The sequence below is a fragment of the Amblyraja radiata genome, chromosome 5 (genome assembly GCF_010909765.2).
Source record: "Amblyraja radiata isolate CabotCenter1 chromosome 5, sAmbRad1.1.pri, whole genome shotgun sequence".
Taxonomy (NCBI): domain Eukaryota; kingdom Metazoa; phylum Chordata; class Chondrichthyes; order Rajiformes; family Rajidae; genus Amblyraja; species Amblyraja radiata.
In genome coordinates, this window is record NC_045960.1 from 83,432,998 (window position 1) to 83,459,517 (window position 26,520).

At 42.8% G+C, this 26,520-nt stretch overlaps 1 protein-coding gene across 2 annotated transcripts in view; it reads right to left on the reverse strand.

Moving 5' to 3' along the window:
- mboat2 (membrane bound O-acyltransferase domain containing 2) overlaps positions 1-26,520 on the reverse strand; it is a 136,902-nt gene that overhangs the window by 94,763 nt on the left and 15,619 nt on the right. The window contains exon 2 of one of the 2 annotated variants that reach the window (XM_033021638.1): positions 1,179-1,324. The exons of the other annotated variant lie outside the window; for it this stretch is intronic. Within the exon in view, the coding sequence (XP_032877529.1) occupies positions 1,179-1,324 (146 nt within the window). The remainder of the gene's footprint in view (positions 1-1,178; positions 1,325-26,520) is intronic. 2 annotated transcript variants of the gene reach the window in all.

Below are 26,520 nucleotides of genomic sequence, written 5' to 3' on the forward strand. Positions count from 1 at the left end.
GTAGGTTTGTAGTAGATGTCTGTCAATAGGCTGTCTCCTATGATGAAGACGGTGAGATCAAGAAATGGTAGGGAGATGACGGAGATGGTCCAAGTGAATTTGAGTGCAGGGTGGAAATTAGTAGTAAATTTAATGAAGAATGAGTTCTGCATGGGTGCAGGAGGCAGCACCGATGCAGTCGTTAATGTAGTGGACGTAGAGTTCGGGGATAGGCCCAGTGTACGCCTGGAACAGTGATTGTTCGACATACCCTACAAAGAGGTAGGCATAGCTAGGGTTAATGTGAGTGCCCACAGCTATGCCCTGGATTTGGAGGAAGTGGGAGGAGTCGAATGAGAAGTTGTTGAGGGTAAGGATTAGCTCTGCTAAGCGGAAGAGAGTGTTAATAGACAGAAATTGGCTGGTTCTGCAGATGAGGAAATAACAGAGGGCTTTAAGACCCTCCTGGTGGGGAATGGAGGTGTAGAGTGACTGAACATCCATATTAAAAATGAGGTAGTGTGAGCCTGGAAAATGGAAGTCATCGAAGAAATACTATATTGCCTGGTTGCCCTCAAGTTTTTCTGACTATTGATAATGTTCTAAAGTGGGTGAAATAACATGCCAAATAACATAATAAATAATGTGAAACCTCTGCTTTGTTCATTAACTTTGAGAAAAAAACTTGCCAATGTCAGAAGCAATCATGCACCATATTGGGTCTCGGCAACAAAAGAGCACAAAACCAACAAAATTCCCACCTTTGCCAGAAACAAACATGGGTGCTAAATTTAAAAAAAAATTAATGTCAAGACATGGCGGCGGAGTTTATGTCAGGACAATAATTACTGTCATAGGTTCACATGCTACCTTTCAATTGAAGATCCTGACTGGCAGTTAAGCACAACAAAACCTCAGACTATCCTTGATCAGACTTTATTGGCTTTATCTTGCACTAGTCGCTATTCCCTTTATCATATATCTGTGCACTGTGAATGGCTCGATAGTGATCATGTATTGTCTTTCCGCTGACTGGTTAACGCGCAACAAAAGCTTTTCACTGAACCTCAGTACGTGTGACAATAAATAAACTAAACCAAACCAAAACTTACACAAGTAAACACATGGGTGGAGAGAAATACCATTTCTTCTTTAGGTGGGATAACGTTCAAATTGTTAACCTTAAATGCAATACTTACCATCCAAAGCAGAACAGTGCAAGGTAAAGTCCCAGAAGTGTGGCAACAGCATGCCTGACATAGCTGCTCGTTTGACTTGGGTGAAGATAAAGTCGAAACCATACACTTGCAAGCAGCGCAACCAACTGACACACTACAAAATTGACCTAGAAAGAGAAAATGTAGATTGAATATGCTATGCATATCAAAAATCAGAACATTTAGTGTCAAAAAAACTTTACAAATTAATTATTAATGTATTAATTGTATTCGCTACAATTCCACTGGTTTAAATTTGAATAATAATCTATTGTAATCAAAAATAATTTTGGTTGTCTTCCAAATTGTGGCAGGGACCAAGCCAAGCCGTTATGCAGTTGTATAGGGCTCTGGTGAGACCACATCTGGAGTATCGTGTCCAGTTTTGGTCTCCTAATTTGAGGAAGGACATCCTTGTGATTGAGTAGGGCTCGAAATTAACGGTTGCCCGGGTGCCACTGACCACTCAAAGCGCCGCCGGGCAACCTTAACACCGAGTCATTTTGCCCGGCTTGGCAACCAGATACTGGTTTGTACCGAAGATAGATACAAAAAACTGGAGTAACCGGGTCAGGCAGCATCTCTGGAGAAAAGGAATTTTGTGTCGGCGGTGACGGCTGTATTGCGTGGGAAAGATACTAGGTGCGGGGTGAGGAAGGGTCGCAGCGAATGACGGGTCCCGAACAGCGACAGCGATAGCGGCTCCATCACCTCCTCCTCCCGCACCCCGCCCGCCCTGATAAGGGCCTCTGCTTGCAAACCCGCTAATGGTGCACTTTCAATACAAACCCTCCCGCACGCCGAGGCCGGGAGGAGGGAGGAGGGAGGGAGAGGCCTCGGCATGCGGGAAGGGTTTGTTTTAAAAGTGCGCCGTTAGCGGGTTTGCACGCAGTGCAACAGGCCCTCTCTCTTGTACGCCCCCTCCACCCCTTATCCTGGGATCCCTCCTCTCCATCCCGCACTGATCCCCATTCCCGCCTCTATTCAGTCCTCACTGACATCCCCTGTGCTCCCCTCCCCATCTTCCCCCCCCCCCCCAATCTATTCATCCTGCGCTGATCACCCTATCAACCTCGCATTGATTCTCCTGCCACACACCCCCTCATCCATCCTACACTGGTTCCCCAATTCACCCGTATTTACCCCTTTCCCATCCATCCTGCACTTCTCCTCCATCCATCCTGTACTGAACCCCCATCCATCCTGTACTAATCCACGCATTCACCCCGTACTGACCCACCCTCCATTTACCCTGCACCTTCCACTCATTCATCCTGTAGTGAATTCCCATTCATCCTGCACAGACCCTCCGATCCACACTGTACTGACACCCCCCCCCCCCCACCATTCATCAAGCGCTGATCTCCCCCCCCCCCCCATCCATCCTGTACTGATCCTCCCATTCAAGAAGAATGGGGGGAACAGTCTGAAGAAGGGTCTCGACCCAAAACATTGCCTATTTCCTTCGCTCCATAGATGCTGCCTCACCCGCTGAGTTTCTCCAGCACCTTTGTCTACCCCCATCCATCCCGTACTGAACCCCCCATTCAACACCACTGACATCCCCCATGCTCTCCCCTCACAATTTTACCTACTCCAACCAACACGTACTAATTCACCTGCCTCAATCCATCCATTCTGCACCGACTGCCTTCTAACCCCCCCCACCGGCCATCTATCTGAGGAAATATATAATAAAATTGCTCAAATGATAAGTTCTTAAGGAACTTGAATTAAGTGGCAAGAGAAAAGCTTGGAGTTGGGGCTTTCAGAAATACATGCCTCCACAAAGAAATAAAGAACAAAGAACACACACAGGAGAACAGATGGCTTATCACAACATGGAAATGTTGATCTGATGGGCACCATCCTTCTTCCTTTGTGACACATCTTCCGAGCTCGGGTGTATCATTAAGGCGATTTATGGTTGTCTATGTTGGATTGTAGGCACCAAGGGTAGATACTAGTCTGTGAGATGGTTTGTGCTGTTTAAATGTATTTATGTTGAGATAAGAGATAAGGCATAGGTGATGGTTGTGTGACCTTTGTGTGCCCCGACCACGGGTGAACATCTGGGAAGATCGGAGGGGATGCTGGCTGGACTATGGTGCCTTCCTCACCAACTTTCTGTGTTTGTGCTTTTTTTTTAAATTCTATTTTATTTTGAATATGTTTTATTATTTATTATTTATTTATTTTTATGATACTGACTGTAAAGGGAAATTCATTTTGTTGTCTCTAATTGAGACAATGACAATAAATTTGAATACAATACAATACAATACTTTGCAAAAGGATTTCCTATGGTTACCAGAAACTGAGAAAGTAACTCTGTTTTGATAATCTTTCATTTGTTGTGAGGAATGCTTTTAGTGAAGAAGCTTTACATTCTTTTCCTCCAGAGATAGAAGATGGAGGTTGTAATACAAAATGAAATTAGACCCGAGCTTGGGAAGAAGCAATCAAGTGTGACAATTAATGGCCTTTATGTGTCTGTAGTTGGGAATTGTGTGATTAGAACTTTGTCTTTACCACTTTGTAAGAATGGGGCAAAACTCATCTTTAATCTTTGTAATCCATAAGTAACTGTATTTTAACTATGTGGTTGTAAGGAAATTAATTGTGAAGTGTATTGTGTTTAATTACGATTGTAAGTATTAGACTTTGTTTAAATCGGAAGTTTTAGAAATTACTTTCTTTTCCAAAAGTGAAAATATGTTTTGTATGCATGTGTTGTGTGATTGCTATATTATGTGTATATTCTGAAAAGTATTCTGTGAGAATTAGTTTTATATCTGTGGTTTTACTTTATTGAAATAAAATGATTTTGAGCAGAGGTTGAAGAAACCACAGAGGGGAAGAAGGTTGTAAAGGGGCTGGAAAAGGGAAAATCATGTGACTATACGTGTTGTCAATCAATGGAAAGGATTTAGTTGATTGGTTAATGCAAATAAGTTAAATGTATGGTAAACCATAATGATTGGTTAATAGTTTGCTACTCCTTTTGTACTATCCTTGTCTTTTACCTATATAATGTGGTACATTTATGCCAAAGTCAGTAGTTCTTTCGACCTGCTCCAGAGTTTCTAACTCTGTGTTGGAAGGTTTAAAGAATTATCCAGCGCTGTCAGAATAAAGAATTGATTTTAGCAGCAATGGTTTGAATCAAGTTTTCTTGAATTAGACTGGCAAAAATAACTCATTTTAACATATCCACCCCGCACTGAATCACACACACCCCCTTCCCTGACCCTATTGTCCTGGAAATGTCTTCAGAGCTAATATTGACTATGTTTGATAACGGAATGCAATCAAATGTGTTTTCATTCCCAATGTTATTATTTGTTTTAATCTATAAAGATGGATTAATTAAATTGTGAACACGTGAAACATTAAAACTACAGTGTTCGATTGTCACTGCTACCGTTGACACGTTATTACAGAATTCATTTTAACGGCAAATCAATGCTCTTACTATGGAGCATCAGTACTGTAGTTATTTAATGAGCAACATTCACAACTATACGTACGCATATATGTTACCATGGTCCAGGATTTATTGACACAGGTTGATCATGCTCTGAATAATCCAACCACATTTTTGTTTGGCAGTGGAAAGAACTAATAGAAATTGCATTAACTGCAATGTGTAAAAAGAGTTGAGATACTGTCTTATAATTTTGCTGCATGTCATTGTGGGATATATCATGTCTTGATTGGTGAATGTTTAGTTTGTGACTTTATTTGAAGCAGAAATAATATGTGAATGCTTCATTGAGTATAATTCCGACTGGTAACTACGCGCTTTATCCGAGCACATTATCGCACACGTCATGCAAGCCGTCTTAAATGACCACCTAAACTGTCATTTGGCAACGTAAAAAGCTGCCAAGGTTGCCCGGCTGGCAACAGGGAAAAAAAGTTAAGTGAGAGCCCTGAATAGGGCAGATGACAAATATAAATAGTATCAAACCTTGATTCAAAAAGCATCGCTCAGTCAACTATTTTGAGAAAACGTACTGCTCGATGCTCAGACAAGAACAATCACAGAGTTGGATACTAGAGATCGAGGAAGAGACGGAGACTAAGACTTTGCCTCCATCACAGTGAGGATGTGCTTGGTGAACTCACTGTGGTGGATGTTTAATTTGTGTTTATTGTACGTTTTGTTTTTATTGGTTCTGTGTATGACTGCAGGCAACATAATTTCGTTCAGACCGAAAGGTCTGAATGACAATAAAGGAATCTAATTCTAACCAAGAATCTGTACTTGCAACACAGAAAGTTTCTTATGCAAACCAAAGAGGTTTAGAACCTATTATCATCTACCCACCCACCCCCCCTCACAAATATTGGTAATTTATTCCCTGAAGAAGGGTCTCGACCTGAAACGTCACCCATTCTCTCTCTCCACAGATGCTGCCTGTCCCGCTGAGTTACTCCAGCATTTTGTGTCTATCTTCTGTTTATTGCACATTCCTTTTATTTGGATGTTCCACAAGTTTTCCACTCCTGCCACTGTAGAATAAATGCGCTGAATTGAGGGCACAGCATTCTCAGTGTATTACTCTGCCAATATTATCAACCGTGACCCAAGTCAAAGGTAGAATGAGTGGCAATTACTTCTTTTCTTTCGCATCTGAAAGCTTCATATTTCGTCAGCTCCAATTTGGATGATGTTAAGGATAAAGTATCGGTTTCCACAATGAGACTGACAAATCACTATCTTGTTGCATCATTGAACAGTCACAGCCATTGTTTGGTGGCCTGACGCTTCCTGCAGCTGATCATGGAACCTACTAGATCTTCTGCTTTCAAATCAAAAACTTCATGCTATTGTTTTTACCCCCCATCACTTAGTTAGTAACTAAAGTTACAAAGTTACTTTGCCCTGGTATTCTATTTCACATCAACAAATTACCTATCCAGCCATTTTCCCTCTTTATTGTGCTCAGACCTAAGCTTTGGTTCCAAGGGGGAAACACACATTTTGCACTTCTGGAACATTCAAAGTTTAGTTGAGAGATATAGCACGGAAACAGGCCCACCGTCTGCACGGACCAGCAATTTCCACACACTAACACTATGCCACACACACACACACACACACACACACACACACACACACACACACACACACACTAAGAGTAATTTACAATTGTGCCAAGCCATTTAGCCTACAAACCAGTACATCTTTGGAGTGGAGGAGAAAACTGGAGATCCCGGAGAAAACCCACACAGGGAGAACGTATAAACTTCATACAGACAATCATCAGTGGTCAGGATTGAACCCGGGACTCTACCGCTACGCAACCGTGCTGGTCAACCAAGCTCCAACTCAGTCAGGTCACTGCCACCAACACAAATAAAATAGATTATAGCCCACCACTTCGCTCTTCACGTGCCTGGAAAACTTCAGTGTGTCCGAGTCTACCCTTCCAATTCTTGGTTTCCACGCCAGTCTATTGACGTGGCTTCACATTGGCCCAGGCTCCTGTGATGTCAGCTATCTAATATTCCTCCCACCACTGGACTCTCCTCATTTCCCCTTTATCCTTCATTTGTCACTGTCTCCTCCTTATGTAAAAGAATATGTGTGTTATGATTGTGTTTATAGTTTGTTTGGTTGTTTGGTTGTTTGTCTTTTGCACAAAAGTCCGCGAGCATTGCCACTTTCATTTCACTGCACATCTCGTATGTGTATGTGACAAATAAACTTGACTTGACTTGACTTGACTCCTCTACCTCCTCCCTCGACTCCATCCAGGGCCACCAACAGTCCTTTCAGGTTAGACCCCCCCCCCCCTCCCCTTGTTACATACAAGAAAATAGAATTCAAAATTTACTCTAGACTCAACAATGCATAATTTAAGATAATCACCCATTCTATTATTTAATCTCGAATTCACGGTCTTTTATTTGCCTCCTCTTGTATTTTCAGGTTTTATTTGTCTCTTTCACTGCCTCAAGATTTGGCAGAGCAGAATAACCAGTCAAGCCAGTTTGTTAATTGAAGGCTTAACATCTTTAAGTTGCAGCAGTGATTATAACTTCGAGTGACCTTTGATTTACCTTCGATTTTTCCAGCATCTGCAGTTCTTTCTTAAACATAACTTTGAATGAAGTCAATGCTGCTAGTCACTCAAATAGAAAAGAGTTTAAGAAGGAACTGCAGATGCTGGAAAATCGAAGGTACACAAAAATGCTGGAGAAACTCAGCAGGTGCAGCAGCATCTATGGAACGAAGGAAATAGGCAACGTTTCGGGCCAAAACCCTTCTTCAGACTACAAATAGAAAAGTAGTTTGTTTGGTTCTTCAACTTTAACCAAATGCTCGTTCCTAGTTTAGGTTCCACAATTCACAATGGAAGTAAACTTATCTGTCTGTTTCTATTCCTTTTGTGCATTCCAATGTTTACCATAATTTTTCCATTGCAAAAATAATTTAGCGTCTCTCCCAAACCTTAAAATTGACCAGAAATATCTCCACCTATTCACCTGCAATACATCCTACTCAAAACAAAATATGACGTGGTCAATAGGGATTGCAGATGTTGGAAATTTGAACAAAGAAAACCTGCTGGAGTAACTCAGCAGATTTGGCATCATCCATGGAAAAGTGGATAGATAACGTTTCAGGTCAGAATCCATTATTACTTGAACAGTGAATGTTTAAGGGACCTGCCTACTTTAGTCCATTTATTGTTGAACTCTGCTTATGTTTAATTGAATTGGAAGGCAAGCTGTAATTTGCATTTGAGTGAAAGAACAACTTTAATTTTTTTTGCAAAGTTCCAAGTTGTAATTTAATTGTATTTTTAAAGATTTCTTATTTGGAAAGATGTCCCGTGGGGAAATAGCCTTTGATGTGAACAGTAATCTTGAACATTGAAAAGAATAATTCATTATGAAAATTACTACTTTATTTTCCTCCCAAGAATTGGAAGGGTAGACTCGGACACACTGAAGTTTTCCAGGCACGTGAAGAGCGAAGTGGTGGGCTATAATCTATTTTATTTGTGTTGGTGCAGGTCGATTTGAACGTGTTTTGAACGCCTGGTGAAACCCCACATTACTGCCAGCCTCCCCTCATCGTTAGACCCCCTCCAGTTTGCCTATCGCCCCAACCGTTCTACAGAGGATGCCATCTCTACCACGCTGCACACAGTACTCACGCATCTGGAAAACAAAAACACATACGCCAGAATCCTGTACATTGACTTCAGCTCAGCGTTTAACACCATCATCCCACAGAGACTTGTGGAGAAACTAACCCTGCTGGGCCTCAACACCACCCTGTGTCACTGGATCTTGGACTTTCTGACAGAGAGACCGCAGTCAGTCCGTGTTGGCAAGAACACTTCAGGCTCGATCACGCTGAGCACCGGCTCCCCTCAAGGCTGTGTGCTCAGCCCGCTGTTGTTCACATTGCTCACACATGACTGTGCTGCCAGATTCAGGGACAATAAGATCATAAAATTTGCGGATGACACAACAGTGGTGGGACTCATCAGTGGAGATGACGAATCAATGTATAGGGAGGAAGTAAAACAACTAGTGGACTGGTGCGGCAAAAATAATCTAGAATTAAATGTCGACAAAACGAAGGAGATGGTTGTCGACTTCAGGAGGGCGCAGCCAAAGCATACACCCCTCAACATCAGTGGCACTGCAGTGGAGAGAGTGGAGAGCACAAAGTTCCTCGGTGTGCAAATTACAGACAGCCTCACCTGGTCCAGGAACACCACTGGGACCGTCAAACGGGCCCATCAGCGGCTCCACTTCCTGAGGAAACTAAAACAGGCCTCACTCCCCACCAACATCCTCAGGACTTTCGACAGGGGTACGGTGGAGGTTGTACTCACGTCCTGCATAAATACGTGGTACTCCACCTGCAACTGCTCGGACAGGAAGGCTCTGCAGAGGGTAGTGAGGGGAGCAGAGAGGATCATTGGCGTCTCCCTACCCTCGGTACAAGAACTGTTCCAGAGCCGCTGTCTGAAAAAAGCTCAGAGAATTGCTAAGGACAAACTGCACCCCCTCCATATACACCTGGATCTCCTGCCATCAGGCAAGAGATATCGACGCATCAAAGCCCGGACTACAAGACTGCTAAACAGATTCATGCCACAGGCTGTGAGGCTGCTAAACAGTCACTCTGTACTCACAGTCACTTGATTCTGCGGCTGGCACGGACACTTTAATAACTGGCACTGGCCACTCAAATCAGCTGCCCGGACATTTTTATGATTGGTTTATTGTATTTTAACGTTGTGTTTTACCTGCTTTTAACTATTTATACTGTTCCGTCAGGGACTGGATTGTTTTTAGTGTTATTATGTGTGTAATGTTTTAAATTTCATGTGCGATGCTCCGCTATTCCCTGGGAAACGTCTTTTCATTTTGCACTGCACAACTGTTGCTTGCAAGATGACAATAAAGGTTGATTGATTGATTGATTGATTGATTGATGGCTAAGAAATCACAGTCCAGGTTTATCCTGCACATTGGGATTTTAACTTGCCCACTCTTCTGGACCTTAAACATTCATATTTGTTGTTTCTGCCCTCGACTGTCTTTACTATGGAAATTCTAGACCATATTTTTTTAATCTCAGTTTACCTCAATATTCTTATAGACCACTTTCACAAACCTCTGCTTCCAGATTCTGCCTTTTGTATTAATTTGACTCAAGTCTCATACATATAACATCTATGTGTTGTTTTGTCTGTGATAGTTTATAATTCAGCTATGAATTGAAAGGTCAACAAGTAGATTACGGCATTGAAAATAGACACAAAATGCTGAAGTACCTCAATGGGTCAGTCAGCATCTCTTGAGAAAAGTCAAGTCAAGTCAACTTTGTCACATACAGAATATCAGTATTTACATGTTAGAAAATATTTGTTTACAAAAGACACAATCAGTACAGTAAATTAGTCCCTGGTGAGATAAGAGTTTACAGTCCTGATGGCCTGTGGGAAGAAACTCAGTCTCATCCTCTGTTTTCACAGCATGACAGCGGAGGCGTTTGCCTGACCGTAGCAGCTGGAGCAGTGCGTTGCAGGGGTGGTAGGGGTCCCCCATAATGTTGCTGACTCTGGACCTGCACCTCTTGGTGTATAGGTCCTGCTGGGGGGCGAGTGTAGTTCCCATAGTGCGTTCGGTTCTCTGCAGAGCCTTCCTGTCCTGGGCAGAGCTATTCCCAAACATCGAAAATAATCATTTATTATGAAAATTATGAATAGGAATAGGTGACGTTTCACTTCGCCTGGAAAATGAGCCTGGAGAACAGGATAGGTGGAGATGAAAAGGACACATTGCATTTGTCTTCTCTTTCAGATTACCAGCACCGACCGGATGAGCGATACAATATAGTTTGTGACCAATGCAAAAGATGTTTTGCTTAGGGTGCAGATTTTGGTTGGATGGGAAAATAATTGTTCAGCAGTGTGTTGGTGATTGCATCGTACCATTACGCATACAAAGCCACCAGGAAAACAATATGGAAAGTGCTGGGAATAATCAAGAGCACAACTAGAAGGCGGCACAGCGGTAAAGTTGCTGCCTTACAGGACCAGAGACACGGGTTCGATCCTGACTATGGGTGTTGTCTGGACAGAGTTTGTACGTTTTCTCTGTGACCGCAGGGGTTTTCTCTGGGCCCTCTGGTTTCCTCCCACATTCCAAAGACGTGCAGGTTTGTAGGGTAATCGGCCCCTGTAAATTGTCCCTGGTGTGTAGGATAGAACTATTGTACGGGTGATCGTTGTTTGATGTGGATTCGGTGGGCCGAATAACCTGTTTTCATGCTGCATCTCCAAACTAAACCAGTGCACTGCTGTATATTTCAATTCATTTCCATTTTACTTCCAATTGACAAGCAATTGCAGCATTTTAATTTTAACCACAAGTGTTGTTCTAGATATTCTAAATAATTAGAATATATATGTAAAATCTAGATAAAACTCCATAAATTCTCAAAATTGAATTGACTCAGTTTTGTCCCTCATTTGAATGGATACTTGTGAGGGGATGTGGAGGGGGACATATTGGCTGATTTCATGATAAGTTCACTGGGTCCATAGAGTGTGGTGTAGCGTTGGTAAGTAATTGCCAGAATTGGTTCTCAAGTAAAACAATCGGCTATTATTTCAGACTTCCAACATATGTATTATTTTACTTTTGGATAAGGTTGGCCTTGGTGCTGGGAGTGCCTTGATGATTTCATTCAGAAATATTAAGGGAGGAAAAGGCTTGTTCAAGGGTGAATTGGGTCTAAGTCAGTAGGAGGAGCTTAGAGAGGTTGGGAGTACTGAAGGATTGGGCTAGAAATGTAAGGGGGAAAAATAATCAGCGGAAATGCTCAGGGTGAAAAAATTAAAGAGAAGAAATATAATTGTGAAAGGCAAGTTATGGTCACTAGTCCAGAGCACCAGGCAATACAACAAGAAAAGTAATGATATGCCCCCAGGTATGAAGAAACCTGCATGTAGGATGCTTTTATTCAGGATGCCAAAAGAAAAGTGTGGTGAAGGTAGAAGGAAGTAAAGATCTGGTTCAATTGCGAGATAAAACTAATCTTAGATAGGATGGAATTTGCATGTCAACAGTCTGGAATCATGAACCATGTTAGAACCATGTTAGAAAGCAAACTGCTGGAGCAACTCGGCGGATCGGGCAGCACCCGTGGAGTGAAATCGATGGACGATGTTTTTTGGTGTTTGGGTCCGATCCGCATTCTGAAGGAGTAGAGTGGAGATAGCTGGAAGAAAGAAGCAATGGGGAAGGGTCACTTCAACCACTCTATGCTCCTCCTGCTGAATCAGACTCAAGTCCCTCATGAAATCTGTTCCTCCCTTAACATTTTCTGAACAGGATCAAGGCACTCCCAACACCAATGCTCAACCTATCCAAGAATAAAATACTGAACTTGCTGACAATCTGAAATAAAGGCCCATTCTATGGCTGCGAACCAATTGTCAATTACTTACCAACGCCACACCACACTCTACAGTCCAAGTCTGAAGTAAGTTTCCAGCATGAAACGACACCTATCCATGTTCTCCTGAGATGCAGCCACACTCGCTAAGCTGCTCCGTCACTCTGCATCTTCCCAGGAATCGGTCAGGAAATTACCCCTTTTGTCTGTCCCCACATCACCCTCCAGGTATCCACTCAAATATGGGACAAAATTACATCAATTTAATTTTGAGAATTTATGGATTTTTAACCACGGGGAAAGACACCAGATTTAAATGTTTATTACAATTATTTTGATTAACTTAAATAACACTTATGGGCCTGTCCCACTTTGGCGACTTTTTAGGCGACTGCATGATCGCCACATGTTCGTGGGTGGTTGCCGGGTAGTCGCCTTCATGGTCGTGAGGGGTACCCGTATTTTGGGAACTAGTCGCGGCCTCATTCTGGTCGCCGCAAATTTTTCAACATATTTTAAAATTAGCAGCGACCAGAATGAAGCCGTCATGGAGAGTAGCGAGAATTCTCCTGCCGTAGGTGCAGAGGTAGTGGGTCGCCAGGAGGTCGAAGGTTGTCGTAGGTTCTCGTATGTTGTAGCGGGTGCTGACCGGTGAATTTCATTAGCTCATTGGGGGAAAAAACGTAAGCAGTAGTTTTCAGAACCAAGGATAACCGACCGGTAATGTTAATGTCCGCCAAGCTTCACAGCCGTGTATCTCTGGCTTCTTAAAAGTTGATTCCACTCCTCCTCCTCCCCCCCTCTTTTTTAAAGGTCTTAAGTGATCCTTCCCATACAGTGTGTGTGTGTGTGTGTGTGTGTGTGTGTGTGTGTGTGTGTGTGTGTGTGTGTGTGTGTGTGTGTGTGTGTGTGTGTGTGTGTGTGTGTGTGTGTGTGTGTGTGTGTGTGTGTGTGCAGAATTTTCTGTTTGATTTCAGTGGTAGCTTCGTATGGACAACAGTACCATGCAACCGATGATAGTGCTAAAGCACTGAACAATTTGTTTGCCAACTGAAATAGATAACTTTCGTTGGGGAAAAAAAATACAATCTTCATATAATTTCCCCTTCTCAAGATACAGTAGATAGTTATTAAAATCTTGCTAAAGATAGCAAAACCTCCATAGCTCATAGACTATTTCTATCACACAGTTGGTGCTGGAAATCATTGAAAGACACACAGGGGAACACGCCCTTAAGCCCACTCTGTCCATGCCGACAATCGGTCACCCGTTCACATTAGTTCGACCTTACACTTTTTCATCCACTCCCACAGTTCAGTTTACACGGGTACCGAGGTACAGTGAAAAGCTTGTGTGCATGCTATCCAGTCAGCAGAAAGACAATGCATGATTACAATCGAGCCATTTACAGTGTATAGATACATGATATGGGAATAACATTTACTGAAGATCATAGTTAGATTAAGAAACGTTGCTGTAGGAATAGAGATTTAAGGGTGTGGAGCGATTGGAATATGTGATTGTAGATTTGCTTCTGTGGCTAGCATGCAAATAGTCGCCTGGGTTGGGCACCATCTTGGAACCTACACTGCCTGACCACTGAATTACTCCAGCTCTGTGTCTTTTTTTGCATGTATGAGACTTGGTTCAAGTCAAAGCAGCAGGGATCATTTTCTGTGTGCGGAAGTGTGTGTAATGTATCAAAAAGAATATCGGGATAAACCAAGACAAAAAACACGGTTTAGAATTTCAGTAGAGTCAACGGCAAGGTAATATCATGAACATTCAAGATCCTAAAGAGTGCGCAAGCTAAAATCCTGCTATGGGCATACATTAACAAAAGGAGGGAAGATTTAGAGTAACCAGTTTAACTCTTCTTTGCAATGTTTAAGATTACTATGTACATTAAGTGTCATTTCCCCATGTGACTCCTTTACAACCAAGAAGCATTTAAAAATATAACATAACTTAAAACATTGCGAAAACTAAAGTTGAGTGTTTACTCAAATGCAAATTACAGCTCACTTCCCAATCCAATTAAACTTAAGCAGAGTTCAACAGTAAAGTGCACTGAAGTAGAGAGATCTCTTAGAAACATAGAAACATAGAAATTAGGTGCAGGAGTAGGCCATTCGGCCCTTCGAGCCTGCACCGCCATTCAATATGATCATGGCTGATCATCCAACTCAGTATCCCGTACCTGCCTTCTCTCCATACCCTCTGATCCCCTTAGCCACAAGGGCCACATCTAACTCCCTCTTAAATATAGCCAATGAACTGGCCTCGACTACCCTCTGTGGCAGAGAGTTCCAGAGATTCACCACTCTCTGTGTGAAAAAAGTTCTTCTCATCTCGGTTTTAAAGGATTTCCCCCTTATCCTTAAGCTGTGACCCCTTGTCCTGGACTTCCCCAACATCGGGAGCAATCTTCCTGCATCTAGCCTTTCCAACCCCTTCAGAATTTTATAAGTTTCTATAAGATCCCCTCTCAATCTCCTAAATTCTAGAGAGTATAAACCAAGTCTATCCAGTCTTTCTTCATAAGACAGTCCTGACATCCCAGAAATCAGTCCGGTGAACCTTCTCTGCACTCCCTCTATGGCAATAATGTCCTTCCTCAGATTTGGAGACCAAAACTGTACGCAATACTCCAGGTGTGGTCTCACCAAGACCCTGTACAACTGCAGTAGAACCTCCCTGCTCCTATACTCAAATCCTTTTGCTATGAAAGCTAACATACCATTTGCTTTCTTCACTGCCTGCTGCACCTGCATGCCTACTTTCAATGACTGGTGTACCATGACACCCAGGTCTCGCTGCATCTCTCCTTTTCCTAATCGGCCACCATTCAGATAATAGTTTACTTTCCTGTTTTTGCCACCAAAGTGGATAACCTCACATTTATCCACATTATACTGCATCTGCCATGCATTTGCCCACTCACCCAGCCTATCCAAGTCACCTTGCAGCCTCCTAGCATCCTCCTCACAGCTAACACTGCCCCCCAGCTTCGTGCCATCCACAAACTTGGAGATGTTGCATTCAATTCCCTCATCCAGATCATGAATATATATTGTAAATAGCTGGGGTCCCAGCACTGAGCCTTACGGTACCCCACTAGTCACTGCCTGCCATTCTGAAAAGGACCCGTTTACTCCTACCCTTTGCTTCCTGTTTGCCACCCAGTTCTCTATCCACATCAATACTGAACCCCCAATACTATGTGCTTTAAGTTTGCATACTAATCTCTTATGCGGGACCTTGTCGAAAGCCTTCTGAAAGTCCAGATATAACACATCCACTGGTTCTCCCTTATCCACTCTACTAGTTACATCCTCGAAAAATTCTATAAGATTCGTCAGACATGATTTACCTTTCATAAATCCATGCTGACTTTGTCCAATGATTTCACCACTTTCAAAATGTGCTGCTATCCCATCTTTAATAACTGACTCCAGCATTTTCCCCACTACCGATGTTAGACTAACTGGTCTGTAATTCCCCGTTTTCTCTCTCCCTCCCTTTTTAAAAAGCGGGGTTACATTACCTACCCTCCAATCCTCAGGAACTACTCCAGAATCTAAAGAGTTTTGAAAAATTATCACTAATGTATCCACTATTTCTGGGGCTACTTCCCTATTTACTCTGGGATGCAACTTATCTGGCCCTGGGGATTTATCGGCCTTTAATCCATTCAATTTACCTAACACCACTGCCCGGCTAACCTGGATTTCACTCAGTTCCTCATCTCATTTGACCCCCGGTCCCTTGCTATTTCCGGCAGATTATTTATGTCTTTCGTAATGAAGACAGACCCAAAGTAATTATTCAATTGGTCTGCCATGTCCTTGTTCCCCATGATCAATTCACCTGTTTCTGACTGCAAGGGACCTACATTTGTTTTAACTAATCTTTTCCTCTTCACATATCTATAAAAACTTTTGCAGTCAGTTTTTATGTTCCCTCCCAGTTTTCTTTCATAATCTATTTTCCCTTTCCTAATTAAGCCCTTTGTCATCCTCTGTTGGACTCTGAATTTCTCCCAGTCCCCTGGTAGGCTGCTTTTTCTGGCTAATTTGTATGCTTCATCTTTTGTTTTGATACTATCCCTGATTTCCCTTGTTATCCACGGATGCACAACCTTCCCTGTTTATTCTTTTGCCAAACTGGGATGAACAATTTTTGTAGTTCATCCATGCAGTCTTTAAATGCCTTCCATTGCATATCCACCGTCAACCCTTTAAGAATCAATTGCCAGTCTATCTTGGCCAATTCACGTCTCATACCCTCAAAGTCACCTTTCTTTAAGTTCAGGACCCTTGTTTCTGAATTAACAATGTCACTCTCCATCCTAATGAAGAACTCAACCATATTATGGTCACTCTTGCCCAAGGGGCCACGCACAACAAGACTGCTAACTAACCCTTCCTCATTACTCAATACCCAGTCTAGAATAGCCTGCTCTCTCGTTGGTTCCTCTACATGTTGGTTTAGAAAACTATCCCGCATACATTCCCGCAAATATCCCGCATACATTTACAGAGGGTAACAAAAGGTACAAATGATAGACAAAGGGTAACACAGGCTAAATGCAAGACAAAGGCCTACTCTTATTATTAAACCTACAGTATGCATACAAAAATCTGGGGGCAACAATAGAGCTGTTTAATCATAACACTGTCCTAAGACCTATTAAGAGCAGTACTTTTAACATTGGCTGACATTTTGCCCCACTGATCCAACCCCGTCAAGTAATTGAAAATGACATATCTCCTCATTGTTTTTATGAACCGTCATTAACTGACTTCTGAAACAAAACAGCATACACTGTGCCAAGCTACAACATTTCTAAAAAAAACCCCCATAGTTACCAAACGTCAGTTATGTAGCTAAAGTCTGAAAGCATGAAGCCAGGAGTTAGACCACTTTTGGATGCTCTCTTTTCTCTCCATTGCCTGCAGACAACTCTCATATTTCTAAAGATAGAAACAAAAAGCTGGAAGATAGACAAAAATGCTGGAGAAACTCAGTGGGTGAGGCAGCATCTATGGAGCGAAGGAATCGGTGACGTTTCGGTCTCGACCCCAAACGTCACCTTTGCTCCACCTTCAATTTTTCCAGCATCTGCAGTTCTTTCTTAAACAAAAAGCTGGAGTAACTCCTCTGGAGAGAAGGAATGCGTGATGATTCAGGTTGAGGCCTTTCTGGTTAGGGATAAGGGAAAAGAGAGATATAGACAGTGATGTGGAGAGATAAAGAACAATGAATGAAAGATATGCAAAAATGCAACAATGATAATAGGCAATAGATGCAGGAGTAGGTCATTCGACCCTTCGAGCCAGCACCGCCATTCAATGTGATCATGGCTGATCATCCCCAATCAGTACCCCGTTCCTGCCTTCTCCCCATATCTCCCCTGACTCCGCTATTTTTAAGAGCCCTATCTAGCTCTCTCTTGAAAGCATCCAGAGAACCTGCCTCCACCGCCCTCTGAGGAAGAGAATTCCACACCCACACTCACTGAGAAAAAGTGTTTCCTCGTCTCCGTTCTAAATGGCCTAACCCTTATTCTTAAACTGTGGCCCCTGGTTCTGGACTCCCCCAACATCGGGAACATGTTTCCTGCCTCTAGCATGTCCAAGCCCTTAGCAATCTTATATGTTTCAATGAGATCTCCTCTCAGCCTTCTAAACTCCAGAGTGTACAAGCCCAGCTGCTCCATTCTCTCAGCATATGACAGTCCCACCATCCCGGGAATTAACCTTGTAAACCTACGCTGCACTCCCTCAATAACAAGAATGTCCTTCCTCAAATTAGGGGACCAAAGCTGCACACCATACTCCAGGTGTGGTCTCATTAGGGCTCTGCACAACTGCAGAAGGACCTCTTTGCTCCTATATTCGATTCCTCTTGTTATAAAGGCCAACATGCCATTCACTTTCTTCACTGCCTGCTGTACCTGCATGCTTACTTTCATAGACTGATGTACAAGGACCCCCAGATCCCGTTGTACTTCACCTTTTCCCAACTTGACGCCATTTAGATAGTAATCTGCCTTCCTGTTTTTGCTACCAAAGTGGATAACCTCACATTTATCCGCATTAAACTTCATCAGCCATGCATCTGCCGACTCCCCCAACCTGTCCAAGTCACCCTGCATTCTCATAGCCGTCTCCTCACAGTTCACACTTCCAGCCAGCTTTGTGTCATTTGCAAATTTGCTAATATTACTTGAATCTCTTCATCCAAATTATTGATGTATACTGTAAATAGCTGCGGTCCCAGCACCGAGCCTTGCGGTACCCCACTAGTCACTGCCTGCCATTCTGAAAGGGTCCCGTTAATCCCTACTCTTTGTTTCCTGTCTGCCAACCACTTCTCTATCCATGTCAGCACTCTACCCCCAATACCATGTGCCCTAATTTTGCCCACTAATTTCCTATGTGGGACCTTATCAAATGCTTTCTGAAAGTCCAGGTACACTACATCCACTGGCTCTCCCTTGTCCATTTTCCTAGTTACATCTTCAAAAAATTCCAGAAGTTTAGTCAAGCATGATTTCCCCTTCGTAAATCCATGTTGACTCGGACCAATCCTGTCACTGCTATTCAAATGTTCGGCTATCTCATCTTTTATAATTGACTCCAGTATCTTCCCCACCACCGATGTCAGGCTAACTGGTCTATAATTTCCTGTTTTCTCTCTCCCGCCTTTCTTAAAAAGTGGGATAACATGAGCTACCCTCCAATCCACAGGAACTGATCCTGAGTCGAAAGAACATTGGAAAATTATCACCAATGCATCCACGATTTCTAGAGCCACTTCCTTAAGTATCCTGGGATGCAGACCATCAGGCCCTGGGGATTTATCAGCCTTCAGTCCCATCAGTCTATCCAACACCATTTCCTGCCTAATGTGGATTTCCTTCAGTTCCTCTGTCACCCGATCCTCTGAATGTTCTAATGAAGAATGTTCAGATCCTCTGAATTTTCTAAAGAAAACATGCCATTGTTCGCTGTTTGTAGGGTGAAAATTAGAAGCTCGTACGACTTGGGTGGGGGAGGGATAGAGAGAGAGAGAGGGAATGCCGGGGGCTACCTGAAGTGAGAGAAATCAATATTCATACCACTGGGCTGTAAACTGCCCAAGCAAAATCCCACTCGATGTGGAATGTGTGGGTGCTGGGAGTAATTCATTGTTCAGCATAATGGCACAGAAATAGATAACTGAGGCACTTGAGTTGAAAGGCATATATCTTGTTACACAAAATGCTGGAGTAGTGGGTCTGTCCCACTTAGGCAACTCTTTAGGCGTCTGCTAGGGACTAGTTTTAATGGAATTCACCTACGACACCTGGCGACAACCTACGACAGCAAAAATTGTCACCACTGTCGCCAAAAATTTGTCAACATGTTGAAAATTTTGCGACAGTCGCCAGTAGTCGCCCAAAAAAATCACCAAAGTGGGACAGGCCCATAACTCAGACTGATCAGTCTGAAGAAGGGTCTCGACCTGAAACATCACCCATTCCTTCCCTCCAGAGATGCTGCCTGTCCCGCTGAGTTACTCCAGCATTTTGTGCCTATCTTCGATTTAAACCAGCATCTGCAGTTCTTTCCTACATATCTTGTGTTCTTAAACATGCATTATTTCAATTTGCTACACTATATTAACAAGAGTCTGCCATTTGATAATAGTCAGTGAAGAATCTATTCAGTTACATTTTACACTGAAGCTGCTTTGTTGATGGTGAAGCATCCACTTTACATCTATCTAAATGTAATTTATCAACTTGAGCAGGTTTATTCTTTCACATTGTTTGGGTGGGAAGTCAACTGAGCATTTTATAAAGGCTGCAATTCTTCATTCTGTTCAATGTTGATTTAAATTTTTGCATGGTTTACTTCTACAGGTGCACAGTAGAGAGCATATTGACTGATTGCACCCTGGCCTGGCAACTTGAACGTCCAGGAGCAGAAAAGACTGCAAAAAGTTGTGAACACTGCCCAGTCCATCACCGACTCTGACCTCCCCACCATCGAAGGGATTTATCGCAGTCGCTGCCTCAAAACCCACACCATCCTGACGACACACTCATTTCACCACTGCCATCAGGAAGAAGGTACAGGAGCCTGAAAACTGTAACGTCCAGGTTCAAGAACAGCTTTTTCCTTCAGCCATCAGGCTATTAAACACTATAACCACAAATAACCATCAGGCTATTAAACACCACAACCTCAAATAAGCTCTGAACTACAATTGACCATATTATTGCACTACTATTCTTTGTTTTTGTGTGTGTGTGTGTGTGTGTGTGTGTGTGTGTGTGCGTGTGTGCGTGTGTGCGTGTGTGTGTCTGTGTGTGAACTTTTTTTTCTCTCTGGTTTATCATGTTGTTTACAGTGTACTATGTTTACATATTCTGTTGTACTGCAGCAAGCAAGAATTTCATTTTTCTATCTGGGACATATGACAAAACATTCTTGACTTGATTCCAAAGAGGTCAATATGAAATTTTAATCATTGTAGTTTGCCTCCGATTATAAAAAAAATGCTTTCCTTGCATATATGGATGATAATAGTTAATTATTAATTATCATGCATTTCACAAATGGATTCAAGTGCCATTAAAAGTCTTCGTGCGACAAACTGTTTTTGATTCTCTTAAAATCTACTTTCTTTATTTCCATGCAATCATCCTATTTATTACTGTCGGCTTGCGCTTATTATTAGAGCTTGGGTTGAGCGACTGAATGTTTAACAGCAAAAGTCATTCACCCAGAGTAGTAAAATTTAATGCGATTTGTATTTTGCATTCACACACCAGGTGGTCATAGGAAAAACCTAGAACTTTGTCCTGATGATATGATTATGCAGCAATACTCTTTTCTCGCACGGTGTGGGGGTTGGGCGTACGGAACTGAGGTTAAATGTAAATTCCACATCAATTTCCAGCTAACACACTCTGCATTTGTTACTTCTCTTTAAAAACATGTAGCAGATGAGATGACTGATGGGATGAGTCTGGTCAGGCCTGCCAGCACGCCATCTCCATTGTCCTGCGAAGTTTGCTTCTGTCCTACCTGCTTGCTGACTGTATGAGCATCCCTATTCGTAGGGTGATAGGAAGGAACTGCAGATGCCGGTTTATATCAAAAATAGACACAAAATGCTGGAGTAACTCAGTGGGTCAGGCAGCGTCTCTGGAGAAAAAGGATGGGTGACGTTTTGGCTTGGGACTCTTCTTCAAACTGAAAGTATTGGGTGTGGGGGAAGGGGGTAGCTAGAGGCGAGAAACGACCAGGGCAAACAGGGCCAGCGACAGATGACCTCGGACAGGGTGGTGGTTCCCTGGTCGGCCAGTTGTCTCAGGAAGGTGAGATCTTGAGGGAGAAACAATGTGGTGAACTGTGGAACTGGTTAAATGGCTGGAGGGGAAGGGAGTATTGGTAGAAGTCACCTAAAATTAGAGAATTCAATGTTCTTACCACTGGGCTGCTAACCCCCTTCCAATTCCCACACTGACTGTTGTGGCCTGGGCCGCCTCCATTGCAAGAGTGAGGCCACACGCACATTGGAGGAACAGCACTTCCTATTCCACTTGTGTAGGTTAAACCCAAGCCGTGTGAACATTGAATTCTATCATTTTAAGTAACTTCTACTTGCACTCCCTTATCCCCTTCCTTCCTTCCCTCCCTCCTTGCTCCCTCCCTCCACCCTAGTCGTTTAATCAGTTCCACAGTTCACCACATAATCAAGTTTACTCCGCCATTCAATCATGGCTGATCTATCTCTCCCTCCTAACCCCATTCTCCTGCCTTCTCCCCATAACCTCTGATACCCACACTAATCAAGAAGCTATCTATCTCTGCCTTAAAAGTATCCACTGACTTGACCTCCACAGCCTTCTGTGGCACAGAATTCCACAGATTCACCACCCTCTGACTATAGAAATTTCCCCTCATCTCCTTCCTAAAAGAACGCCCTTTAATTCTGAGAATATGACCTCTAGTCCTAGACTCTCCCACTAGTGGAAACGTCCTCCCCACATCCACTCTATCCAAGCCTTTCGCTATTCTGTATGTTTCAATGAGGTCCCCCATTCTTCTAAACTCCAGCAGTTCCAATAAACACTCATCATCAGTTAACCTACTCATAGTCCTGTTTAGCATAGTATGTTTAACATAGTCTAATCCTTTGGGCCTGAAAGCCGATATAGGCCTTTGTCATGTTCTAAACCCACATCCGAATGGTTTGCTACTGCTGTGCACTAGCCTCTTCCAGCAGTAACTGCAGTTTTAATGGACTAGTTGTATTTACACTTGAATTTCTCAATATAGCTGTTGTTGCAATTTGTACAATTTCACTTTTGTAAAGTTGATTATACCTCACTGCAATTGGCCAAATGTTCAGCTATTATCTTTGTTGACCAGAGGTCATTACTTTCCTCCTTTCAGTCTCTCTCCATTTTTGAATAAAGGAATTAAAAAGTCCTTAATTAAAGGAATTAGAAAGCTGGATCCTTTCTGGGATCTGGGCAATGTTGGTGCATCTCATCCAACTCAGTCATTGTCTCTGCAGCCATTTTCCTTTAGAAGTAGACAAGATGATGCCTAACCCAGGCGACTATTTGTGTGCTAGCCACAGAAGCAGATCAGTAATCATATATTACAACCGCTCCACACTTTTAAATCTCTTCTCCTACAGCAACATTTCTTACTTTAACTATGATCTCTACCCTGAATGACCCGATTGTAATCATGTACTGTCTTTCCACTGACTGGTTAGCACGCAACAAACTTTTCACTGTACCTCAGTACCCGTGACAATTATCTAAACATCCTTGGATACTAGGCAGCGCAGTTGCCATACCAAGCTGTGATGCATCCAGATCGGATGCTTTTTATGGCACTTCTATTGAAATCGTTATAAGCCATTAGAGACATGCTGAATTTCCATAAGCTATCAAGAGAGCTGCGGTGTCTAAATATACTTGTGGCTGAGGTAAATATTTGGACGAGAGGCCAGTCTCATTATAAAGGACCATGCGTGGGGGTGTCTGTTTATTGCTGATTGTCCGTTATAACGGAGTACGGTATTTTCATTGTATATACTATAATTGAAACCAAGAACTGGAGATGCTGGTTAATACACAAATGGACACAAAGTCCTGGAATTGCTGCATCCTCCAGTCAGTGTGTCGGCGGGTGGAGAGGAGGAGGAAGAGGCAGTGAAAGTGGGGGGGGGGGGTGGGGGCTAGAAAGGCCGAGCAGCGGCCTTTCCGAGGAGCGGACAAAGCTGACAGGAAGAAGCAGCTGCAGGTGGGAGGGGAGGGAGCCCCATGGTGACTGAGTGTCTCCTGTCGGTGGTGGTGGCCTGAAGAAAGCGCAGTCCCCAGAGGCTACAATGTGGGCCGCAAAGTTAGACGCTTCAAACGGACTGTGCGGTGGGTGAAGAATGGCTCGTTGCTGCAACATGCGAGCTGGAAGCCGGGGGTTTTAGCGACCGGGGAGGCGGTACGAGCTGGGGGTGGCATCGCAGGCCCGTCCACTATAATCAAGTTCCATTATAAAGGGGTCTGTAGAAACTAGGCCTTGCTGTAGGTTCTTTCTGTTCTGATCTTGTGCATGTCTACATTCATCAGATCATCACAGGTATTCCTTACGTTTTTGTTCATTGCTCCGTTGCACATAATTGGGGGTTTTGGTGGACAAAATTCAAGGTTTTTTTTTAAAATCTAACCTTGGGGGAAAAATATGGTTTATTTTGCACCATAAGGTAATTAAATTATTAGCAGATTTGTACACCCTTTTTATTTTGTTTTTTCATGTGATATGGAGGAGTTACGGTTTAGAAATATGAGAAGGAACTGCAGATACTGGTTTAAACCGAAGATAGACACAAAAAGCTGGAGTAACTCAGCGGGACAGGCAACATCTCTGGAGAGAAGGAATGCGTGACGTTTCGGGTCGAGACCCTTCTTCAGACTGGTTCGGGATAAGGGAAACATGAGATATAGACGGTGATGTGGAGAGATAAAGAGCAATGAATGAAAGATATGCAAAAAAAGTAGCAATGATAAAGGAAACAGACCATTGTTAGCTTTGTAGGGTTAAAAAAAGAAGCTAGTGCAACTTGGGTGGGGGAGGGATAGAGAGAGGGAATGCCAGGGCTACCTGAAGTGAGAGAAATCAATATTCATACCACTGGGCTGTAAGTTTCCCAAGCAAAATATGAGATGCTGTTCCTCCAATTTACGTTTAGCCTCACTGGCAATGGAGGAGACCTAAGACACAAAGGTCTGTGTAGGAATGGGAAGGAGAATGAAAGTGTAGGGAGATCAGGTTGGTTCAGGCGGATCGCGCGAAGGTGTTCAGCGAAACGATCGCCTAGTCTGCGTTTGGTCTCGCCGATGTATAAGAGTCCACATCTTGAACAACAGATACAGTAGATGAGCTTGGATGAGGTGCAAGTGAACCTCTGCCTAACCTGAAAGGATTGTCGGGGTCCCAGGACAGAGTCGAGGGCAGAGGTATAGCGACAGGTATTGCATCTTCTGCGGTTGCAGGTAAAGGTGGAACTGGTCAAACAGCTAGGGTGGAGGAAGGGAGCAAGGAGGGAGGGAGGGAATGGAGTGCACTTTTTGTGTACCTTCGATTTTCCCGCATCTGCAGTTCCTTCTTAAACAACTCATCCCATCAATCATCTCATCTGCTACATGTTTTTAAAGAGATGTGACAATTGCAGAGTGTGTTATCTGGAGATGGGTGTGGAATCTATATTTGACCTCAGTTCCTTACGCCAACCCCCACACCCGTACGAATAAAAGAGTAATCACCTCATCGGGACAAATTTCTAGATTTTGCCTTTGCCCACCTGGTTTGTAAATGCAAAATACAAATCGCATTAAATTTTACTACTCGGTGAATGACTTTCTGCTGTTCAACATTCAGCCACTCAACCCAAGCTCTAATAATAAACCCAAGCGAATAAATAGAATGATTGCATGGAAATTAAGAAAGTAGATTTTCAGGGAATCAAAAACAGTTTGTTGCACGAAGACTTTTAATGGCACTTGAATCCATTTGTGAAAAGCATGATAACAAATAATCAACTATTTTCATCCATATACAGTGCCCTCCACAATATTTGGGACAAAGACCCATCATTTATTTATTTGCCTCTGTACTCCACAATTAGCAATAAGTAATAGAAAAAGAAAAGAAAAAAAAAAAGAAAAAAAATCACATGTGGTTAAAGTAGAAATTACAGCAGTGTTTATACATAGTCCCCCCATTTCAGGGCACTATAATGTTTGGGACACTGAAATGTCATGTAAATGAAAGTAGTTATGTTTAGTATTTTGTTGCATATCCTCTGCATGCGATGAGTGCTTGAAGTCTGCAATTCATGGACATCACCAGTTGCTGAGTGTCTTCTCTGGTGATGCTCTGCCAGGCCTGTATTGCAGCCATCTTTAGCTTATGCTTGTTTTAGGGGCTAGTCCCCTTCAGTTTTCTCTTCAACATATAAAAAGTATGCTCAATTGAGTTCAGATCGGGTAATTGACTTGGCCACTCAAGAAATTACCGTGTTTTAGCTTTGAAAAACTCCTTTATTCCTTTAGCAGTATGTTTGGGATCATTGTCTTTCTTTGGAATGAATCGGCCAATGAGTTGAGGCATTTGTTTGAACTTGAGCAGATAGGATGTGTCTATACACTTCAGAATTCATTATGCTACTACCATCAGCAGTTGTAACATCAATGAAGATAAGTGAGCCAGTACCTTCAGCAGCCATACATGCCCAGGCCATAACACCTCCACCACCATGTTTCACAGATGAGGTGATATGCTTTGGATCTTGGGCAGTTCCTTCTCTCCTCCATATTTTGCTCTTGCCATCACTCTGATATAAATTAATCTTCATCTCATCTGTCCACAAGACCTTTTTCCAGAACTGTGGTTGCTCCTTTAAGTACTTCTTGGCAAACTGTAACCTGGCCATCCTATTTTTGCAGCTAACCAGTGGTTTGCATCTTGCAGTGTTACCTCTGTAGTTTCTGTTCATGAAGTCTTCTGTGGACAGTGCTCATTGACAAATCCACACCTGACTCCTGATCTGTCGGACAGGTGTTTGGAGATTTAGCTTTGTTATGGAGAGAATTCTTCTGTCATCAGCTGTGGAGGTCTTCCTTGGCTAGTCAGTCCCTTTGCGATTAGTAAGCTCACCAGTGCTCTCTTTCTTCTTAATTATGTTCCAAACAGTTGATTTTGGTAAGCCTGAGATTTGGCTGATGTCTCTATAACAGTTTTATTCTTGTTTCTCAGTCACATAATGGGTTCTTTGACTTTCATTGGCACAACTTTGGTCCTCATGTA